The sequence below is a fragment of the Mandrillus leucophaeus genome, unplaced genomic scaffold (assembly GCF_000951045.1).
Source record: "Mandrillus leucophaeus isolate KB7577 unplaced genomic scaffold, Mleu.le_1.0 Scaffold62, whole genome shotgun sequence".
Lineage (NCBI taxonomy): Eukaryota > Metazoa > Chordata > Mammalia > Primates > Cercopithecidae > Mandrillus > Mandrillus leucophaeus.
Genome location: NW_012106697.1, coordinates 2,941,076 through 2,964,827, shown reverse-complemented (window position 1 = coordinate 2,964,827; position 23,752 = coordinate 2,941,076). Strand labels below are relative to the sequence as shown.

General features: G+C 38.9%; 1 protein-coding gene across 1 annotated transcript in view; it reads right to left on the bottom strand.

Moving 5' to 3' along the window:
* TENM3 (teneurin transmembrane protein 3) overlaps positions 1-23,752 on the bottom strand; it is a 718,045-nt gene that overhangs the window by 189,449 nt on the left and 504,844 nt on the right. Inside the window, exon 4 of the mRNA XM_012000130.1 lies at positions 12,083-12,320. Coding sequence (XP_011855520.1) covers positions 12,083-12,320 — 238 coding nt within the window. The remainder of the gene's footprint in view (positions 1-12,082; positions 12,321-23,752) is intronic.

Genomic DNA, 23,752 nt, shown 5'->3' with positions numbered 1-23,752 from the left:
TCTGTGTGTGTGTGTGTACTCTGTGTGTGTGTGTCTGTGTGTGTGTGTCTGTGTGTACTCTGTGTGTGTGTGTCTGTGTGTACTCTGTGTGTGTCTGTGTGTGTGTGTACTGTGTGTGTGTGTCTGTGTGTGTGTGTGCTCTGTGTGTGTGTGTGTCTGTGTGTGTGTGTACTCTGTGTGTGTGTGTGTACTGTGTGTGTACTCTGTGTGTATGTGTACTCTGTGTGTGTGTATGTGTGTGTACTCTGTGTGTGTGTCTGTGTGTACTCTGTGTGTGTGTGTGTCTGTGTGTATGTGTACTCTGTGTGTGTGTGTGTGTCTGTGTGTACTCTGTGTGTGTGTGTGTCTGTATGTGTGTGTACTCTGTGTGTGTGTGTGTACTCTGTGTGTGTGTGTGTGTCTGTGTGTATGTGTGTGTACTCTATGTGTGGGTGTGTCTGACTCTGTGTGTGTGTGTCTGTGTGTATGTGTACTGTGTGTGTGTGTGTGTGTGTGTGTATTATAAAATCTGCTTTTAAAGAAGAGGAAACTGAGGCTGACTGAACGTGTCAACGGTTAGAAGGCGCAGGCAAAGCCAGGTCTTCCTGGCCTCCAAATTCATGCAGTCTCTGTATCAGGTGTGCATTTTAACTCACATGCAGAACAAACCAGTGAGGTAAGAAGGAATTCAAACTTCTGTTTAATTACATGTCCAACTTGCATTTTTCTCCTACCTAAAAACAAGGAAGACATTAAGCTTTGATACTATTTTATGCACGAATGACAGTGGAACCTATACTCAGTCTTTCTGTCGGAAGGAGGCCGATGCCTGGGGATCCTGAGAGAAGGAGAACAGGAGTTGACAGTGACGCTGTCACCTTTTACAAATCCAATACTCCGCACAATGTTTGGGATGAGTTGTGGTGTCATCTTGAATTTTTTTTTTTTTTTTTTTTTTTTGAGACCGAGTCTTACTCTGTTGCCTAGGCTGGAGTGCAGTGGCGCAATCTTGGCTCACTGCAACCTCCACCTCCCAGGTTCAAGTGATTCCCCTGCCTCAGCCTCCCGAGTAGCTGGGACTACAGGCGCGCGCCACCACGCCTGGCTAATTTTTTGTGTTTTTTAGTAGAGACGGGTTTCACTGTGTTGGCCGGGCTGGTCTCAAACTCCTGACCTCATGTGAGCCACCCACCCTGGCCTCCCAAAATGCTGGGAATTCAGGCGTGAGCCACCACACCCGGCCTGAAAATCTTTTTTAACCACATAAAGGTTAACAAGGTATCTCACAGCAAAATACCCAAAGAGTTGAACCTTAAAAATGAATTAAATATACAAAAAGGAGAAGAGTTCAGTTTTGCTGACCTGTTCTATGATGACAAGTGGCTGTCAAAAGTATCTACCAAGAATATATTTTTGAAAAAATTAATAATCTGCCCCTCCAAGTAGAGGAAGTGTTCAAGAATGATAAAGATAGTACACCTTCTCTAAAGAAATTCTTAGTTCTGAGAGAGTGTTTTGAAAGTTTACATTTGGAAATAGTCCCATCAATATACGACTTTGCTGCAAAATAAATGTATGTCATCTAGAGCAATTTTTTATTTTCTAAACTGCTTAAAAGTCTGCTAACTCATATTTTAGTGGGTTTTGTTCTTATTTACTTAAAATGTGAAAGTGTAATAGCTACTGATTAGCTTGCCAGATGATCAGAGTAGACATCAGAGAAATTAGCCAAATTTCAACACAAATGTTTATATAATTGTTAGAATTGAAAAATACCTATGGTATGATTAGTATTTAATAAATAAAATTCACTTACATTCAACAACTATAAATATACATTAAATAATTAAATACATCATTAAATGAGTAAGTGGGAATAAAATAAAATTCTGTAAAATTGTTTATTTTAGTTCATCCTTTCAATTTTTAATCTGTGCATGGTAACAGGCACAAGATTAGTAAATTGCTACATGTGCCTAATTTAAAATTTAATAAATACATATATTTGGGGGTTGAGGTGTTGTTTTTTTCCTGTCAAATGTAATAAAAAATTTTCTGGAGATCATTACTAGAAGAAAAGGTAATGAACTTATATTTGGATACCTATCATCTAGCTGAGTATTGCCACTAACTAGTCTTGTGACCTCAGGCCACTTACTAAATCTCAATGGGCCTTAAAAAGAAGGTAAGGCCAGATGTGATGGCTCATGCCTATAATCACGGCAATTTAGGATGCTGAGGCGAGAGCATCATATGAGCCCAGGAGTTTGAGACCAGCCTGTTCAACATAATGAGAGACCCTGTCTCTACAAAAAAATAAAAAATTAGCTGGGCATAGTGACATGCTCCTATGGTCTCAGCTACTCAGGAGGCTGAGGCCGGAGGATTGCTTGAGCCCAGGAGGTCAAGGCTATAGTGAGCTGTGATCATACCACTGCATTCCAGCCTGAGAAACAGAGTAAGGCCCTACCTTGAAAACAAAACAAACAAACAAACAACAAAACCATTAGTTGGCCATGGTGGCACACACCTATAATCCCAGCTCTTTGGGAGAAAAAATAGAGAGAGGGTCTCACTCTGTTGCCCAGGCTGGAGGACAATGGTGCGATCATAGCTCATTGCAGCCTGGAGCTCCTTGGCTCAAGTGATCCTCCTGCTTCAGCTTCCCAAATAGCTAGGGCTATAGGCACACACTACCAAACCTGGCTAAGTTTTTAAATTTTTTTGTCAGAGGTGGGGTCTCACCATGTTGCCCAGGGTGACCCTGAACTCCTGGCCTTAAGTGATCCACCTGCCTCAGCCTCCCAAAGTGCTAGGATTATAGGCATGAGCCACTATACTTGGCCAGATTAGATAATCTTTAAGATTTTAAATTTGCTCTGGAATATAATCTATCTTTCTCAAAAGCAGGCAAAACATCTACAGATCCCTTATAACAAACTTAAGTTTTTCATATTGGTACACTGTAAGACTAACAAATACTTCCTGAATAAATGAATGAAGGCATTCAGGCTTTATTTTATGGATTATCTCTAACACACCACTATCTCAGAGAATTTCTTTCCCATATTATCACTGTTACGTATTATCACAGTTATTTGGTTTTTCTAACACAAATTCTGTTTTTAAAAATTTACTTCATAGTTTATCTCTGTTAGGAAGTCAATTAAGTTGAGGATTTCATGATTATTCTTACTACCAAAAAATCTGCAAAGGTAAAAAGATACCTAATTGTCACAAAAATTAATTAACATGTAAATCCTTGGTAGCTGTCACTGCATTTTAGCAAATCTTTATTTCCTTGGTAGATGTCATTTACCTTTGTAGTTACTAAATGAATTATTTTTCCTTTAAACATGTAGCATAGGAAAGGAATAAAAAGCAAAGAAACTGAAGCATTAGGTACTTTACATGACATCTTAATGAACCCTTATAGAGTCTTTATGAAGTATTACAATCCCATTTTATGGAAACACAAGATAAGAAGGTATAATTACCCTGGCCAAGGCTACACAACTGGTAGGATGTTGAGATTTCAATCCAGATCTGCCTGTCCCCAAACCAACACTTCTTCCCACACATCATGACCAGACGGTAACAATATAATATTACTGTGAGATGTAACTGGAACAATTTCCGGTAGCAGTATTTCAAGTCGTTCAGAATATGAAGTGAGATGCTAAGAATGCATGAAGAAGGTTACAGCAGAATCAGAGGGGTTATCACATAGAATTGATTAAGCTTAGTTGGTTAATTGTATGTCCAAGAATTTAATCGTACGTTATAAGAAGAATGAGTTCTCAGACTGGTGTAATAGAAGACAGACTTTACCTCAGGTTTGAAATTAGTGGAGAAAGAAAGTAGGCAAAAGTCTGTCAAGGAAAAAATAAAGGAATGCAGAAAACAAATATGCAATTATCTTTGATAATTAATTGGTGGTGAAATCAGAGAATGAAATTCCAGAGAAAAACAAGAGTTTTAAAATGAAGGCTGGGCGTGGGGGCTCACGCCTGTAATACCAGCACTTTGGGAGGCACAGGGGGTAGCCTGCATAGCAGACCCAGTCTCTACAAAAATTTAAAAGACTAAAAAATTACCCTGTGCACGTTTCCATCGTGGAGTGGCCTCCCAGCAGGCTCCTCTGCAAATGGTTCCTGGCCTAGCGTGGCCAGCCCCATCCCCAGGAGTTGCCACCGAGGTCCCACCAGCCTGCAAGCAAGAGCATGGGCCACACCCTCCAGTCCCTCCAGCCTCTTGCTTGGGGCCACCCACGGCTACTACCTACACTGGGTTCCACTTCCAGTAGCAGCTCCTGCGGTAGCACCGAGTGCCATAGGGAAGCCGCCCCTGACCCCCTGGCTGACCCACGTCACTGGTGGGCGAGCTTCTCTCGTGGCAGCGGTATTTTTATGGTCCACAGAGCACCCGGGGCCTCCTAGGACCCCTGCAGCAGGACCGCCTGTGGTGTGGCTTGGGATGTCCCAGGAGGCAGTCCGATGGCCTGTCCAGCAAAGCCAGTGCTGGGACCCAGCCCTGACCTGAGCGGCCACCCCCGAAACCCGGGCCTGCGGAGGTGCTAGGCCGCCAGAGCCCCTCCCCGCCCCCGCGGACCCTGCAGACCAGGCGGCTGCAGCAAGCGGACAAGCAGGGCGCTCTTCTACATCAACACAGCTAACACCAAACAGGAGACAGCCCTCCTCACTGTCCCAGCGCACGCGAGCTCTCCTGACACCTGTAACTTTTCACCTTGCATCTCGTGGAAAATAAACGCCAAGCAGCCAGTAGACAAATAAATAAATAATAATGATTAAAAATTAAGAAATTATCTGGGCACTGTGACACACCTATAGTTCATGCTACTCAGAAGGCTGAGGTAGAAGGATTGCTTGAACCTGGGATGGGAGGTCAAGACTGCTGGGAGCCGTGATTGTGCCAATGCACTCTAGCCTGAGTGACAGAGCAAGGCCCCGTCTCAAAAAAGAAATCAATCAATAAATCAACTCTCTAAAAAAATTGAATACGAATTGATTCCATGAAAAAATAAAATCAATAGGTAGCAATGATGTCAAGTAGACATAAAACATGTATGCATACATATGTACAAATACATACACATGCACAAGTAAAGAGGACTGAGACATACTTTCACAGACAATACTAGTGAATAGTAAGAGGACTGTTAAAAAGCCTCACAAAACAGTTGCTCAAGAGGAAGAGAAGGGCTTGAGAATGACAGGTCATTTTCAGATGAAGATGATGGCTAAATCGCAATTGCTGACCAGGACTGGAGTAAAGGCACAGGTTACCTTTTACACCGTTCACGTTCAAATAAGTGTGCTCAAAATGTGTTAGAGGTAATTAAGAATTCATTTCTGTAGGTACCATGAAAATTAAGATGATCATGTGTGAATATTTTATATAGATTACGGTTATCCAAAACCAAACGTTATCAGAATATATAGTATTTGCAATTTATTGAAATTACGCTTTCAATATCACTTAAGGCCTATAGCAAATGGTTAATGCATACTTTCTTGGTGTCTTAATTGCTATTAAAAAGAAACTGGTTCACTCCAATTAAACAAAATAACACTCCCACTCTATTGTACAGTACCTTTATCATGCACAAAAGACTCTAAAGCGTTCAATACCTTAAATAAAACTGGGGTCTCACTTCTGAGTGATGTGAAGACAATGCATCTATCAAGGCTTTTATTGATTCATTCCAAACATTTATTACTGTAGTTAATTAAATGTTTCAAGGATATGAATAGTTGCCTTTCATTATTATTTGAAGATTTTTTTTTTCTTCTCAAGAACAAAATGAACAGACTTGGGGTTCCTACCTACAAAAACCCACCTACTTTTTGTGAAACGACAGGAAGAGTGAGAAAACTAAGAGATTTTAATCTAGTAAAATTAACCATGGTTTAATTGTATGTTTAACCAACCTAACACATAAAAGATAAATTAGACAAAAATATCCTGGTTAAGACAAATGCTTTTCTTATTGTTTGGAGAGATGAGAGCTACTTTATGATGAAAGGTGTTAACCAATGAGGTGCCCTTCACAATGGTTGCTATTACTATTTGGTCATTATTTTAAAAACATTTATGGAACACCTATCATGTGCCAGGTGCTCTACTTACTTTATTTCATTTCACACTTACAAATCATTTTGAGTAGATACTATGATTGCATTGGAAACCGACCTCACATTTAAATATGTGTAGATGATTACATAGATAGTGAAAATGGTGGATGCAGGATTAAAAACCAGGTCTCCAAAGCATATGCTTTTCTCATGACGCCAAACTGTGATTTGTATCCCTACTATATCCACTAGGTTTTAATTAGAATATATATCAATACTGACTCCTGAGAATGACCTTCATTTTAGAGCTACTATTGGTTTAGAGCCTTCTTTCGCATTTTAATTATTGGCACGATGCCCACTAAACAATCAAATTGAGGCTATAGCATTACAAGTGGTTAATAATAATCTCACATTAAAAAATCAGCCTTTTACTCTCACTTATCTTAATGACCATCTTTGAATCTTTATCTCAAACTTCCCTAGAATGAAGCCTCTACTTCAGCCTAAGATAATGATTTTGGAAACCCAAATTGTAATGCTGCTGGAGACACAGGGATGTTTATTCTTTGAGTAAATTCAGAACCACATTTTATATATGCTACCTTTTTTTTTGTTTTTTTTTTTTTTGAGACAGAGTCTCCCTCTGTTGCCCAGGCTGGAGTGCACTGGTGCTATCTTGGCTTACTGCAACCTCTGCCTTCTGGGTTCAAGCAATTCTCTCGCCTCAGCCTGCCAAGTAGCTGGGATTACAGGTGCCCTCCACCCCATGTGGGTAATTTTTGTATTTTTAGTAGAGATGGGGTTTCACCATGTTGGCCAGGCTGGTCTCAAACTCCTGACCTCAGGTGATCCACCCGCCTTGGCCTCCCAAAGTGCTGGGATTACAGGCGTGAGCCACCGCACCCTGCCTGCTACCTCTTGTTCTCTTGATATTGTGCTAAGTGTTCTCTTGATACTGTGAGAAGAAAATTAAGACAAATATTTTATGTATTATTTTAGGAGCTACATATTTTGGAGGCCAATAGAAGCTTTTTCTGTGAAAGGGGTCAATAAAAGTTTAAATATTTGCTCTAAGTTAGCAATAGAAACTACTAGAAATGTTCAAGTCTGAAGTCTTACCTGCATTCAACCTGGTTTTCTCGTTTAATTTCTTATTTTTATCTAAGGCATAAGAAAATTTGGACTTAAAATTAACTTTACTCTTGGAAATAAAACTTAGTATGGTAATCACATGTCCTTCTCAGTTTATGCTGCAATTCCAGGGTAACTGTTGATATGGCCCCTTCTCACTCTGCAAGTGTCCTGGCTTTAATAATGAATTATATGGTCACCATAGAGCTTAGGCACTGAATTACTGAATTAAGCTTACAATAGCTTCCTCAACTATCCTCCTCTCTCTGAGGCAAAGGTTTTTTTTAGTTAGGGCTTGAAATAGGCCTTAAATATTAACAGCACACAGCAAATTCTTTTACATTGTATCTCCCTCTTCATGTTTCTTCCTATTCTCACAAATAAACAATATCCCTTCCCAGTCCTTTTAAGAAATACTGTTAAGTTATACAAGGTGCCATATTTTAAGAGACTTAGAATCCAAGTAATTTTTTACTATTCATTAGTATACAATTTAAGTTAACTTTCCCCTTTTTTTTTTTTTTTTTTTTTTTAAATAAATGATGATGGTGAAACTTGAAGAATTTCCTAGCATAGATCCAGGTCCAATTTTGAAATTTTTGTTCAGTAACCTTAGGTTCTTCATTTTTGGACCTCTTTTCCATATTCAGTAATATTCCCTTTCCCCACAGGTACCCTTGTGTCTCCCCAAGTTATCTTTAACAAAAGCATATGGCATCAGCATCAGTCAGTCAACCTTAGTCACTGAGCTACCTTCCCAGGTATATTTTACTTGAAGTTGTATCTTTAATTATGGGGAATTCCACTACTTACTACCTCACTAATGGTAGTCCGTTATCAGTAAGTGGGTGCAGGTACAATTCTTCAGCTGGGAAAGGCTTCCTCTGGGGCAGGAAAGCTACCATGCATAGGATGCAGACACAAGTCAGCAAGGCCGACTCAGACCTGGCGTGTGTATGATTGTTTTCACTTTCCCTACAACCATTTTAAAGAAGATAAAAAGTGAAAAAAGTATAATATCTTGGTTTAGTAAACAGTATCTCTGTTTAGGTATTCTATGTTTTTAACGATGTAAACAATTGATCTCACATTAATGTGGCTCAAGACAACTCAATATTGAAATAAAAAATGCACTAATAAAGAGGCAATTTAATATGCAATTTCATACATTAATAATTAGCAAAGCATTACTGAACTAGAAGGTAAAAAGCTATGGGAACATAACTAATGAACTATCCATGCCAAAGTAGGCTTCATAATAAAACAAGACTTTAATAAATCTTTTATTAAACAGCTACAAATGAACCGTTTTGTTAACATCTAATAGGTAACTACTAAGCTATTTAATTCACGTATATAAATGAGGAACTTGAAGGCAATTAACTTTACAGTTGCTGAAGGGCAGGGCTTTTCAATGAGAGTTACTGTACTATACCTTTAAGTGCTGCTGCTGTACTGGGCCAATTCTAAGCTTTTCCTCAGCTGCTCCGTATTCTTGTAGCAGCTATTATTACATACCGAAGCAGCTTAAGTATAAAATAAACCAATGGCAAGCTATAGGCTCTCCAATGCCCTAAAAGTGAATGATCCAAAGTGTAACAAATAGTGAGCTCAAAGAAAAGGAATTTTCAGGAAAATTGTAAGCAAGTACTTGGTATTATACATAGGGACGGATTGTTAATAGGAAACGATGACATAATAAGGAGATGCTTATGAACTGCAAAGGCTTTTTTGGATCTCAGCGTGATTCTAGGAGATCTGAGAGTCACTGGAGATTACAGACCAGAAGTATTCCGTTCACTGAGTGGGAATGCACAGTATACAATCATATTGATTGTCTCCAGCAGGAGCAAATATTAAATTCATTAGAGAAAGGAAATAAACATTTTTATGGAAGCAAGAAACTGCCTGGTGAAAAAAATGCTTTTGAATAAATCAAAATGATAGCTATACTGAAACATATAGGACAAAGTAGAAAATCCTTTTATGTCTTTTCCAGCAATTCACATAAACTCTAAGTCTACAAATCACTGAGATTTTCAAGGGTTATTACATGCCACTTTGTAACCAATTACTATCAATTTGTGCTGAAAAGAGAAAAGGGTGGGGGGAACTAAGAGAAAAATATAGAGATTTTTATTTATGTGTAACTGAGTTTTATACTTCATAGTTTATAACCTTTAAGTGGCAGTTTCAGAAAAAGTGAGAATTAGCAAAATCGGTATATATATATATAAATTGAAATCATTGTCAAAGATAAAACAATACACTAGATTAAAAAACAGTTAAAGGCAGACACAAGTTTGGATGAAGTTGTTAATATAACTGAAACTGAGTCTCAGAATCCTACTCAATAGGGAACCTCAACTAAAAAAGGAAAAATCAATGATAAGTAAGGCTAGTTCTTCACCTCCAGAGTTCCAACCAAGTGAGACTATTAAAGAACCCACAGTAGTACTGTGTCAGCACCGTGTGGGATTTTCACATCACTGCTTAGGTTGACTCACTGAGTACTGCAAGTTGAAATATCATTGCTTTTGATTAGCAACACTATAAGATGTGAGCTTTGGATAACGAGAAAACAACAAAACTATACTGCAGATTAAAATTTGTTAGCATAACAACACATTTTTTAGATTAATTATTCTGTATATTTATTAGTGATATCATATCAGCTGGTTGATTTCCTCCCTGTGTCAACTTATAAAACTATATAATATTAATTCCATTGATGATTCATTAATGGCATTACTTTGAAATGGAAGAAAATCTCAGTAACTACTCACCATGGGAATGATTTCTTATATGGTCTGAATATAGAGAAACCAGCTACAATTTCACATACGGCTACAGTGGATTTTCTTCTAACCAACTACTTTCTTTCTTTAAAGTCCCATCAGTCAAAATTTCCAGTGCAATAAGACGAATAATGAGAACACATCTTACTCTTCTCAAACTTACTCCAAATTAACTGTAAGACATGGTTTCATGGAATGCTAACTCTCCTACTGACAGTTTTTGAGGCTTTTGTGTTTTATAACATCACTAAAATTAAACACGTTTCTGAGGATTTAACTTGACATATTTCATAAATATTTGTCAAAACAATTATTGTCAACTATAATGCAATTATCCATATTCAATTTGATGACTCAACTGGAAAATTACTTTTTTCCTAATAAAATTTTTCCAAATGACAATAGTCAATCAGTGTTGATTAGTTCTTCTGTGTGTGCTAATTAATTACACTGGGTAAATTTAGGTCTGTGCTAATAACCTCAGGAAAAAAAAAATCTGTATACATGACTCTGTGTCTTAAGTGAAGAGAAATCTGCTGTTTGCCTGTTTTTCCTGTTCTTTCTCTTCCTAATTTCTCCCAGAAGAATGTTCAATAATACAAAATAAACAATAAAACTCAACTACTCATGGCTGATTATAGATAAAAAGATAAGAGTTCTTTAGAACCTTGTTCTTAGGTCAAGAGTAAAAGAAAACATATGAAGACTTTTTTGTTGACAACTAACTGTGAGGGCCTCCTGCTAGTTCATCCTCAAGGCAGAAGGGGTTGAGACCATACACCTAATGGTGAGAAATAGCAACATATTCATTGTGAGACAGTTTCTTCACCCAGAAGCTAATTTAAATCCTAATGTTAACTATAAGCTCTAGGGCAGGGCATTTTGGGGGACAGTCTCTCAAGGGGTCAAGAGCTCTCTATTTTCTGGCTTTTCTGTGGTGATAACTCTTTTTCTCCAAGCCTAACGGAAACTCTGGGGCAGAGAAGAAATAAAGAATAAGAAGAATGTTAGGGAAACCTCACTGCAAAGCTGCCACCAGAAGACGAATAAGGTAAGACACCACTCTTGGTTGTGCAATACATAATTACAAAGGAGACAGTGGCGGTTAAGCTCCTGTGCAAAGAAAGAAGGCCAAATGTTACATGCCAGGAGATCCTAAATAACGAAATGGATGAGCTCAAAACAGCTTTGGCTGATCTATACTTTTGTATGAGCAGATCACCACCTGTCAGCCAGCCTTTGCGAGAAGTCATAACTTTTAACCTCAATGAAACATTACGCTATGTGTACAGAGAAGGACCATTAAACTGCTGAAGCTTCTAGAAGACTGAGAAGCCCATGGGCCATCATCTATGAAGGAGGGCAAAACTGTTTTGTATAGTTGCAAATTGTGCAGACTACTAGTTGCACAATTACAGTCAGAGGATGGAAGTTTCAGGGATGGAGATTTCAGTTCATTGTGGGGAAAAATTTCCTAATAGAACTGTGTAAGGATGTATGGATTATCTTAGGAAATAATCCTGCAAGGAACTTTAGAGAGTAGGTCCTATCTCCCTCATCATGCAAGAAACTATAATATCCTTAACAAATTGTCATCGGACTTCTGCTTAAGTTATACTTGGGGCTCCACTATGATTATATGATGTAATGAACAAAATATAGTCTGAGAAAGTACAGAAGTCTAGAACCGAGAAGATGCTAGACATGTCTACTAAATCAAGCTACATGCAACTGAGAAGAGCATTTTACATCTCTGTCCTTTTCTCCACACGCCTGGTAATTTGTAGATAAGAAAAAAACAAACAGTGGTAAGGGAAAGTTTCACTGAAGTAATTTATTCTTATCTCTTGTAGGGAACAAAATGTGTGAAAAGAATGGGCACGTTCACCGACCCAGCAACTAAAAAAAATCACAACAATCTGGAACCGCTTCTTAGAGAAGAAAAAAGAAAACACAACAACAACAACAACAACAACAAAACCCCAAAACACCACACCAGAATATAGAAGTATAGTCAATTTCTGTTGGTGAGAAATGGGTTGGGCTAGCTTATTTTTAAATGTCAGACGTCGTTACCTGCTTTCCAGTGGTACATTACTGCCAAGGACCCAGCTGTCCTGCAGCTGGACGGACTCGGGTGTGGTTTGCAGCTCGGCGGGCAAAGCAGCCGGCGGGGCCGGACTCTGGTTCCTTCTATTGGTCAGGGAGTTTCTGTTGAGAGAAGTGATGGACGGATGATGCTGTGCAGAGTGCTGCTTATGGGAAGGCGGCAAGGGCTGCAGGGTAGACTGGCCTTGATTGCTTGCAGGTTGCTCTGAAAAACAAAAGAAAGAGAACTCATTATATACATGTATGTATATACACACTACCAGTTTCTTGGGGGATCCACTGCAGATGAATTAGAATTAAAAACTGCATATAAATCCATAACCTAATAAATTTGCATATTATTCTATTAAGCGGGTGTTCAGTGACATTCTCTAAGAGCAAGTTTACCCTTGATACACGAAGTTCTAATTAATATACAACAGATGGCAAAATTGCTTTTGGTTTTAATTTGTTTCAGATTTTTTTTTCATCTGGTTTTATTAACACCTACAGAAAACAGCATCTGACAGCTCCCCTAATGTGCCTTTAGATTTCAGCTTTTTTTTAACAAACCAACCCTGAAATTAAATGGGTAATTTCAGTAGAACACAAAGGTTTTCGCAATGCATATAATCCCTATAATTATTTAATGGAGTTTTTTTAAGCTTTATTTAACTGCAATAAATTATTACAAGCTAGTTGCTAAACAGCAGTAGACTACTCTAGTTTAGTGCATTTCAAATAAGGCAGATCTGCACTATGATCTACTAATAGATGCTAAGTATTCTTTAGCAGAAGGTCACTCTGTGAAGCAGATGTTGTTTCATGGGTACTTAACAGACTGAATCACATCTGATTACAACGTCAGAAGACTCATATACTTAATGACCGTCACATCCATTAGAACACACACAGAACAGATTTTCCAATTTCACAGTATGCAGTGTAACTACAATCTGAAGTAAGTCATAGGTGACCAGACAGGCTCATGCCACTATGTCAGTGATACAAATATTTTTGTTTTAAACCAGAATCATAAAGAGTCTGGCAACTTCAAAAGATAAACACTATGCTGTGTTGTAACTGCTAGAAAATTCCGTATAGCTAATAAGTCATAAGTTAAAATTCACAAATTAATGTAACATCTGAGACCTACTTTTCCATCTCATTACCTAGCTTTGGACATGCTAGAATTTACGAAGACTACATTTTACCAAACAGATAGATGACTCTTTAATTTAATGCTAAACTGATTATGGTTCCACACACATGACACGTCAATTTTGGACTAAATGCAGTTCAAAATGCAGTATAATTTTAAAGTGATGTATTAAATCATGCTATTAATATAAATGCACATATTAAAAAAGAATAGGAAACACAAGGACTAGCTTCCATCTATGATGTGAACTCCAGCAGCGATTGTTAAGCCAAATAGCACAGTTTAACATTGTAATTCAGGTTGCATGAAATGAATACATAATATGTAATTGTTTTAATATATATTATCAAACCTCTTTACAGGGTACAATGATAAAAATAACTCCTCTCATAGCATATAACATCAGTAATATTACATGTTTCTAATGATCCCTAATATTCTATATCGTATGATTTAACAACGAATAATTTCACATTCTTGTAATGAGGGATAGAGATAACACCTAAATATATGAAAATACGCTACTTCCTTGCAGTTTCTGATATGGGGAACTTCAAGAATAGAGTTTCCCCCCTATCAGAAACTGCAGGAATCCTTCTTGGTTTATTGCTTTGGTGTTCATGAAAAATTATGATTGTATAAATCTCAGACTGAAATCAGCTTTTGAGGGAATGGCACATACAGTTGTCATTGTGTTAGAAAAAGAGAAACTAACAGCTTAAAATTCATGAAAGATTTATTATTCAGGTTTCATATAATTAATTAGAGTTGTCTTCCTCAGCATCAGTGTACATGACTAGAATCCCTACGGATGTCTTTAAGGTACATTTCAAGAAGCTGCTGATAGCATAACTGAACAAGCTGTAGTTATGAGGGCCGGGACTGGGTTGGTGTCAACGGAATAGAAACAAAGAGAGAACAGGGAGAAATGTTTCCAAGGAAAAAGTAACAAGACTTTGCCTAAAAAGAAGCAGTGGTATGAGTCAGATGACTCCATGGTGCCATGAAAGAATGATATTTTATGTATATATATTATATAGAAGAAATTGTATTAGATATTATACTATGTAAAGAGCAGAATATGAGAAGTTATAATAACAAATTTAAGTCCTGATTCTGTCAGACATCAAGATTTTTTTCACCTCAGTTTTTTCACCTGTAATGTGAGAAATACTACTGTCCCATCCAGCTCTTAGTGCAATTGTAAGAATTCAATGAAATGCACCCACTCATTCATTTATTCATCATGCACTCAGCCATTCATCCCAAATACATTTTCTAGACTTGATGTTCCAGGAATCTGCCAAGTCAGTCACAGATGAAAGCACTGTGTAAATGGTAAAATAAAGCATTATGGAGAAGAACACTGTTACTGAAAGAGAAATGATTTTAACATCCATTATCATTATGTTTCAATATGTTGAATTTAGAATTCTTATTCCTAAATAAAAACATAACCATTGGGAAAAACTTCCATTAAGGTTTCAAACATAAGCAGCGGCGGCTTTCCCTAGGTACACGTCTTCATTTTGTAAGTGTCTGCTGAGAACTTACAGTGCAGAAGCCACCACACAAGGGTCTATGCTCTTGCCAATGGTCTGCCCAGGCCAGCGCAGCAGTGTGCTGTGTTTACTGGAACCTCTTGAGCTGACAACACAATCAGGAGGCCGACCAATAAAACAAATCCAGCTGATGAACGCTAGGTTCAATCTAAAATTTGGTGGAACAGAATACATGCAAAGTCTGAATCATACAGGGTGGATGGCCGGAACATTTTTTAAAATAAATTTAATTAATTATTTATTTATTTACTGAGACAGGGTCTCGCTCTGTTGCCCAGGCTGGAGTGCAGTGGCACAATCACAGCTCACTACAGCCTTGACCTCCCAGGCTCAAGAAGATCTTCCCACCTCAGCCTCCTGAGTAGCTGGGACCACAGGCATGAGCCACCTCAATGGCTAATTTTTAAATTTTGTGTAGAGACGAGGTCTCACAACTCGAACTCCTGAGCTCAAGTGATCCTCCCGCCTTGGCCTCCAAAGGTGCTGGGATTACAGGCATGAGCCACAGTGCCTGGCCTGGCCAGACATTTAAATTCTGTAGCAGACCACAAACAGGAGCAAAATCTGAAGATTCAGTTAGGGTCAATGCTAGCTCTACAGATTTGGGCTTACAAAACGTAAGAAGTAGCTGGAGGACGTCTTTATCATACCAATTTACTCAAGATAGAGTAAGTATATAAAGTATAACAAGAAAAAGTTCAACACTACCAAAAATAAAAATAGAATACAAGAAAAATAAAAGTGTGAAAGATAAGATAAAGTGGACAAAATATCTACTATATAGTACTATACATTTTTAAAGAGGGACACAAATCTGGCTTTAAATAATCTACTTGTCAACACAAAGAGAGACATATAATAAGCGGCATGATTTAGAGTATTTTTAAGATCAAAAAGGTTGCTTATGAAAAACATTACTATTTTTCATTTTATTTCTGTTACAGAAAACAGAACAGTTCTTTTTAAGTTTTTTTTTTTTTTTTTTTCTTTGAGAAAAGGTCTTGCTCTGCTCTCTGGGCTGGAGTGCAGTGGTATGACCACAGCTCCCTGCAGCCTCGACCTCCCATGCTCAAGTGATCCTCCTGCCTCAGCCTCCCAAGTAGCTGGAACTACAGGCATGTGCCACCACGCTTAGCTAATTTTTTAAAATATAATTCTGTAGAGATGGGGTTTCCCTATGTTGCCCAGGCCAGTCTTGAACTCCTGGGCTCAAGCGATCCTCTCGCGGAGGCCTCCCAAAGTACTGAGACTACAGATGTGAGGATCTGTACCTGGCTCTTTTTAAGTCTTCACATAAAGAACAACTGAATATCCAGGGAAATTTTTGTGACCAAGGTTCAAGATGGACACTAGGAAAAAGGACAGGGTCTAGACTTGGAGACTATAAAAGTGTTTAAGAATCTCACACAGCTAGGCAGATCCACACAAGAAAAACCAGAACAGCCACTGTAGCCTTTCACTTTAGACAAATTCACTGATACATACATTGAAAAAAAAAAAAAGTTCTGGATATAATGACTTTGAGTGAGTTATAGATGGGACAGTCAGACCTCACACAGTCACCAGGTTTAATGCTCCTGCAACATACCTCTGAACATGTTGATTTACTCCTAGAAAACTCCAAATGGCTTTCTAGTGCCTAAGAAACTTACAATGAACTCTAAAGGTGAATATTCTATTTGGTCACAGATATCCCAAAATACATTTTTGCAAGCTCTCCCTCGTGTGTCCTCTTCGCATATTCCTTGTTCTAGCCACACTCGCTGTAGCCACTCCATGCCTTACACCTTTCCACTCAGGCAGTGTTGCTTCTCTCTGGAAAGACATTTTCCTCCATCTTTCTATCTCCAAATCCAAATTACTTCAAGACCTAAAAAAGGTGACGCCACCTCTGTTTTCTCCAGGTAAAAATCAGTAATCTCTCCTTGGAGACACCTTATTGTATCTGTCCCTTTTTCATGGCTTTATTCGCGTTCCCCTCTGTGCTAGAGTTAAGGTTGTAGGGCTCATGTCCCCTGCTCAGCTCTCTACGGGCAGGATTCACATGCAATTCACCTTCGAGCTCTATGGACCGTGCAAGGGCAGACACTCAATAAATACTTGTTGAATGAATGACTATTTGTGAAGAATTCAATGAGAGAGAGTGAAAGTAGTAGAAGGTTGAGCTTGTCCATACCGCCTTTAACTATAAGGTAATTTGCAAACAAATATGTTGTATTTCCCCAACTTAACTCTTAGATCCTGAAAGGCGAGGACTGTAACTCAAAGTTATTTGGATTTTCTGGTACTTTCACTAAGCACGTACTTCAAGGACTCCCAAAAGTGTGCTGATTGATTGATGACACTGATATAATGGCACCTTGACGGGTCATCTCATTCAAGCGAGGAACCATGCCACTCACCCCAAAGACAGGATTTTAGGAATCTTTCTCTGAAAATGTTCTGATATTTAAAATCTACCTTTTAAGATATGTGAATAATATAAAGATCATATAAAGTACATAATATATAAAATGTAAGATATAAAATATAAAAATATTATTATAAATTATATTTTACCAAACACAATGTTTTCCTTTTATTAATATTTTAAAGCTCACGATTAGCAATGCTTTTAGATATTTTAGAAAAGGTGTCAATTATTTTTTTCAAAATATTCCTCTGTATTTTTTTGAAAATTAAATTCTTGGTACCATGGTCATGAGAAATTATGCATCACACCCAAACAGCATCTTTATTAAATTCACTCTCTCCTTCCACCTGCCTTTCCTTTATCGAGATCCCACTGCTCACATAACTTCAACGAAAGCCTAACAGTTGCATGTTTTTATTCAATATGTTGAATGAAATTAATATCAGATGTTTTTTAAAACTCACATTAATCATAGAGATTAGATAGTAAAGACTGCGGTCACTCTGCTCCTCCCTTAGCTCTTCGACAGCACCATTTAGGGCAGTCTGTTCCCATGTTAGAGCTGCTAGCATGGGTTAAGAACTTGAAACATGGTGTACACGGAATAAAGTATGTTGACTATTATACCAGGAAAACGCTAGGAGCTATTGGACAGAGCGTAGATTACCGTGTAAGCAGCTTACCGACCCCCAATTCCAGGCAAATGTAAGGCCTATTCATGGAGCTCCGCATGGAGCAGAGAGACTGCTAGTGACTTTCCCCGGATAGCCACTCTGTTATTATGAATCAGCGTGGTGAGAGGCGCCACTGTGACACATAACAATGAATACGGGATATTTACTTTCCAAGGGATATTTTGTTGAATGAATTACTTAATCTCTCTGAGCCTCATTTATTTGATAGTGCTTGTTTAAAGGATCTAAAAACACATAGTGCCTGACATAAAAAGTAAGTGCCAAGAACAGGGAACAGGCTGGGTGCAGTGGCTCACACCTGTAATCCCAACACTTTGGGAGGCCGAGGTGGGCAGATCACGAGGTCAGGAGTTCGAGACCAGCCTGGCCAACATAGTGAAACCCCGCCTCTACTGAATACAAAAATTAGCTGGGCTTGGTGGCACACGCGCCTGTAATCCCAGCCACTCGGGAGGCTGAGGCAGGAGAATTGCATGAACTCAGGAGGCGGAGGTTGCAGTGAGCTGAGAACACGTCACTGCACTCCAGTCTGGGCAACAGAGCAAGAATCCATCTCGGGAAAACACACACACACACAAAACAAACAAACAAACAAACAAACAAACAAAAAACAGGTAAGAAATAAAGGGCAGAACATCATGAGAAAAACAAAGTAACGGAAGAGCCTTGTCAGCAACTAATAGCACCATCACCAGAAGTGAGAACACACAACCAAATACGCCTGGAGAGGAAATGTGTTTGCTTTATGTATTTATTTATTTAGAGACAGGTCTTGCTGTGTTGCCCAGGCTGAAGTGCAGTGGTGCAATCAGAGCTCACCATAGCTTCAGACTCCTGGGCTGAAGTGGTCCTCCCACCTCAGCTTCCTGAGTAGCTGGGACAGGTGTGTGCCACAAGGCCCAGCTAATTTTTAATTTTTTTATAGAGACAAAAAAGTGTTTAACAGGTAGAAAAATTACAATCAGAAATGTCATAGGGCCAGGCTCAGTGGTTCATGCCTGTAATCCTATCACTTGGGGAAGCTGATGCAGGAAGATTGTGTGAGGCCAGACCAGACTGAGCAACATGGAAAGACCCTGCCTCAAAAAAAAGAAAAAAAAAAAAGAGAAATGCAAAAAGGAAATGTCATAAGAATTTAAAAAACTAACCTCTTGCCAGTTCCCACACAGGAAGGAATGTGATCTCATAGTCATGAAGTTCGGCCTAGTCACCTTTTCCTAGCTAGTATGGCCACAGGATCATGCCAAGAAGAAACAAAACAAAACAATGCGTATCTGGGCTTACTTGCTGGCTTCATTTTTTTTTTTTTTTTTTTAGACTAAAAGCTACTGCTGGCAGCTCCCAAGCTGCTACGTGCGACTCAGCTCCAGCTCCTCCCTGGTTTACAGCCTTGGGCTGTGGTCTTCGGGGAGCAGAGTGGAAATGGACTTTCAGACAGGAAAACCGGGAAAGAAAATAATACCTGCTGTGAGATAAAAATATCTTTGTGTGAGTGTATGTCTGCATCTGTATGTGTGCGCTCGGTTCATGTGGGAGGAAATAAAAGGTGAGTGTGAGATGAGAGGAAAGGAGGAGTGGGCTGGCACTCGCTTTCAGCAGGTGTGCACAGTGGGAAAGGTGTCACTGCAGTGACTCCAACTGCTCTGTCCCACCCACTTCCTTCACCCTGCTCTCCTTCCCCTCCTTCCCTGCATCTCCATGTGGCCTGGCTACACACGTCCCCAGGAAACAAATACCCTAATCTGGAAGGGAGATAGTAGCTGAGGGCGGACAGCTGTGCTGCTTCAGAATAACAGCAGTTTGAGTAAAGTCGTCATCAAAAGACAAATGGAGGCACGGAGCGATGGAGAAAGGAAGATGGAGGGACACAAGAAGGAAGGACAAAGCGGGACGGGCAGAAACTGGGTGGAGGTGGAGGGAGACAGAGAGAAACAGTTTTAATTTCACAAAACTGTGAGAGAATCTGAGAAGCACCGTTACACAAAACAGCTCCTGGGTATTCATTCATCAGCGTGTGGCTTCCTCACTCCTGAATAATAATGATAGCAAGTGGAATAAATGAAAACGCTCTGGTCTTAGCCCTCCAAGAGTACACAATATGACACACAAATTGTTTTATATAGCAAGGGCGTTGTCAGGTAATCTAGGTTACCACATTGCCTAAAATAGAAAGTACACTGGACTGTCAGAGAAAAAAAGAGAATGTGAAGACTTAGATTCAGTCTTTGAGTAATTTCTTCTAATGCTCAAAGAATGACCCTCAAGATATTAAACCAAATTCTGTCAGGTCCTTTTCAATTGTTGAACTTGACGAACATTTAAAAGGAGCCAAACATATTTATGGATGATCTGCAAAGGATGGGATTAAAGTCTTCATTTCTGTATCCTAAAATTCATTTTCACATCACTTCCTGGCTATATCTTTACTTTCTCTTGTCTCAAACAAAACTTAAAGTCTTCTTCAAAATTGACCTCTTTCTTAAAAACAAGTCATCAAAACAAATTGTATAAAACTTTTTTTTGTATATTTTACTATCATATGATTTTTTTTTTTTTTTGGCAGAGTCTTTGCTCTGTGGCCCAGGCTGGAGTGCAGTGGCGCAATCTCAGCTCACTGCAACCGCCGCCTCCCAGGTTCAAGTGATTCTCCTGCCCTCAGCCTCCCAAGTAGTTGAGATTACAGGTGTGCGCCATCACACCCAGCTAATTTTTTATATTTTTAGTAGAGACAGGGTTTCACCATGTTGTCCTGGTTGGTCTTGAACTCCTCACCTCAGGTGATCCACCCGCCTCAGCCTCCCAAAGCACTGGGATTATAGGTGTGAGCCACCACGCCTGGCTCCATCATGTGAATTTTAACCACAGTGGCCAGAGCCTCAAGTGGATCTTCCAAGTGTACAAGGACAAAACAAGAGGTAGTTTCTGATTTCGAAAAAAACCAACCTAACTCTTGGTGTACCTTAATCTCTTATTTCATTATCAACTCTGTGGCTTTCCAGAAATTGCTTCTTCTTGATTTTCTAAATTTAGGTAACTTTGGGTAACACTTCCCTGATCTGGTTACATTTCAGGAGCTACTAGAAAGGTGGTATTACAATCCAGTCCTTTAAAAAATAAATCTGTTGCAGATGTTAAAAAAAAAAAAAAAAGGTGGTATTATAAATTCAACATTTTTATGACACTGAAAACAGTAAATTACCATTAAAATGCCTCTTTTGTCTAGAAAATCTCACACACAGTGCAGACATTTAGTAGTCATTATTTCCCTCTGAAGGAAAAAAATTAGGTGGCAATAATTTTTCTTATAAATGGCGAAAATCTGAGTTAAGGAAATAGGTGCTTATGGTCACATCACAAAGTCTGCGAAGCTCCTCGGAAAACAAAAACAGATATTCAGGGGTTTTCTTTTCCCTTCCTTTTCCACTCCAGCCCCTCAAATATTATATTAATAATATAACCACCTAAAATGGTATAATAAAAATTGGAAAAGAAAGACCTCATTTTACTCAGAAAATCACTTTCACATAAACCAGTTCCTGTAGTTCATTATTTTTTCCAGAATTCTCACACAAGCCCACTGTTTGAAAGTGAGTTTTCCATTTAAATGCCTCTGTAAGCCCTTGGTTAAAATACAGTACTGTGTAAAAATTTTCACCACCGCAAATATCTGTCAGATAGTTGCCTGTAAATCAAATGAAATTTCAAAATGTGTTTTGAAAATCGTTAAGATGCAATATAAGTAAATACTATTGTTCCTAAGACCTTCATCATCAATTGATTGTAAAACTACTCATAAAAAGACACTGAGTATGAAATACCTTGATGATAAATAAGAGAGTATAAAAGAAAGACAAACTGCCTAGAATGTATTACTTAAATGAACACAGATGAACTGATTCATTGTACTTACTGGGTTAGTGAGAATTTGATTTAGCATCTTTAGGGTCATTCTTTGAGGATTAGAAGAAATAATCAAAGTTTGAATCTAAATCTTCACGTTCTCTCTCTCTTTTTTAGATTCTATTGTACTTTCTATTTCAGACAATGTGGCAACCTAGATTACCTATCTCCAACTTCCTTGCTATATAAAACACCCTGAATTGTTGGGTTAAATATAATACCTTTTGGATGAATTCATTTAGCATATCTCTTGAGTGTTTACTATATGACAGGCTCTGTTCTAGGCATTGAAGATATATCCATGAACAAAAAGCCAACAATCTCAGCCTGACTGTGGAACTTACACTTCGGGTCAATTAACTGAATTGGAAAGAAAGAATAAGCCAAAAGCAGAGGGAAGAGAAAAAATGTAAAGCGCAGGTAAGCTGGCACTGTAGCTTTCCTGAGGAGGTCTGCCAGTTTCTGTAATCTTTTTCTTTTCTTCTTGTGAGACAGAGCCTTGCTCTGTCACAGGCTGGAGTGCAGTGGCCCGATCTCAGCTCACTGCAGCCTCCACCTCCCAGGTTCAAGCGATTCTCCTGCCTCAGTCTCCTGTGTAGCTGGGAATACAATTGTGTGCCATCACACCCAGCTAAGTTTTGTATTTTTAGAGATGGGGTTTCACCATGTTGGCCAGGATGATCTTGATCTCTTCATCTTGTGATCCACTCGCCTTGGCCTCCCAGAGCTGGGATTACAGGCGTGAGCCATCGCGCCCGGCCCACCTTTTTCTTTTTCTTTCTTTTTTTTTTTTTTTTTGAGACGGGGTCTTGCTCTATCTCCGGGCACGTGCTACCAAACCTGGATAATTTCTGTATTGTTTGTAGACACGGGTTTTCACTACGTTGCCCAGGCTGGTTTAGAATTCCTGGGCTCAAGTTTTCCCCCATCTCAGCCTCCGAAAGTGCTGGGATTACAGGCGTGAACCAACATGCCCAGCCCTCTGTAACCTTTTTAATGAACAAGGAGAAGACCAGATAAATCTCAACTGTTACTGAGACTCCTAGATAATGCCTGGACCCTGGAAGTGTTATGCCCTTATTCAAAGAGGCAATTTAAAAACTTTTCTCACTGCAAAGGGAACAATAAGAAATCTTGCTATGTTGTTTTAAACAACTTGTTTTTTCCTGATAGAGAGGAAAATTTTACCCACTAGCCTGGGCCTCCCTAGTATTGGAATAATAGATTGAAACTAAAAGTATCATTATGGTTCTGGAACCCCAAGCCAATAAATTAATATTAAAAGTGGTCTTGGATCAGCGATGTTTCTGCCTGAGGTATCCGGCAGAAGCAAATCAAACATTTTTTGTTTTTGTTTTTATTAAGACAGTCTCGCTCGGTTGCCAGGCTGGCGTGCAGTGGCGCGATCTTGGCTCAGTGCAACCTCCCTCCGCCTCCCAGGTTCAAACAATTCTCTTGCCTCAGTCTCCCCAGTAGCTGTGATTACAGGCGTGCACCACCATGCCCGGCTAATTTCTTTGTATTTTTAGTAGAGATGGGGTTTCACCATGTTGGCCAGGCTGGTCTCAAATTCCTGACCTCAAGTGATCTGCCCACTTCGGCCTCCCAAAGTGTTGGGATTACAGGCGTGAGCCACCACTCCTGGCTGCAAACCATTTTTAAAAGAATATACTCTCAAACTAAGTCACAAAGGATTTAAAAGAATATATTCTCAAACTAAGTCACAAAGGATTTCTACAGCCAAACCTTGCTTTCAAAGAGTTCACAGGTCTAAAACTACAAAATTTAAGAGGAAACAATCTACCTTCAACTACAGTCTACAGACAAAACAAAAAGCAGCAATTTATCTTCCCCAAACTTGAGGTAAGTATAATTGTCAGATAAAACTGTAAGTATGTTCAGAATGATTAAGGACCAAAAAAAAAA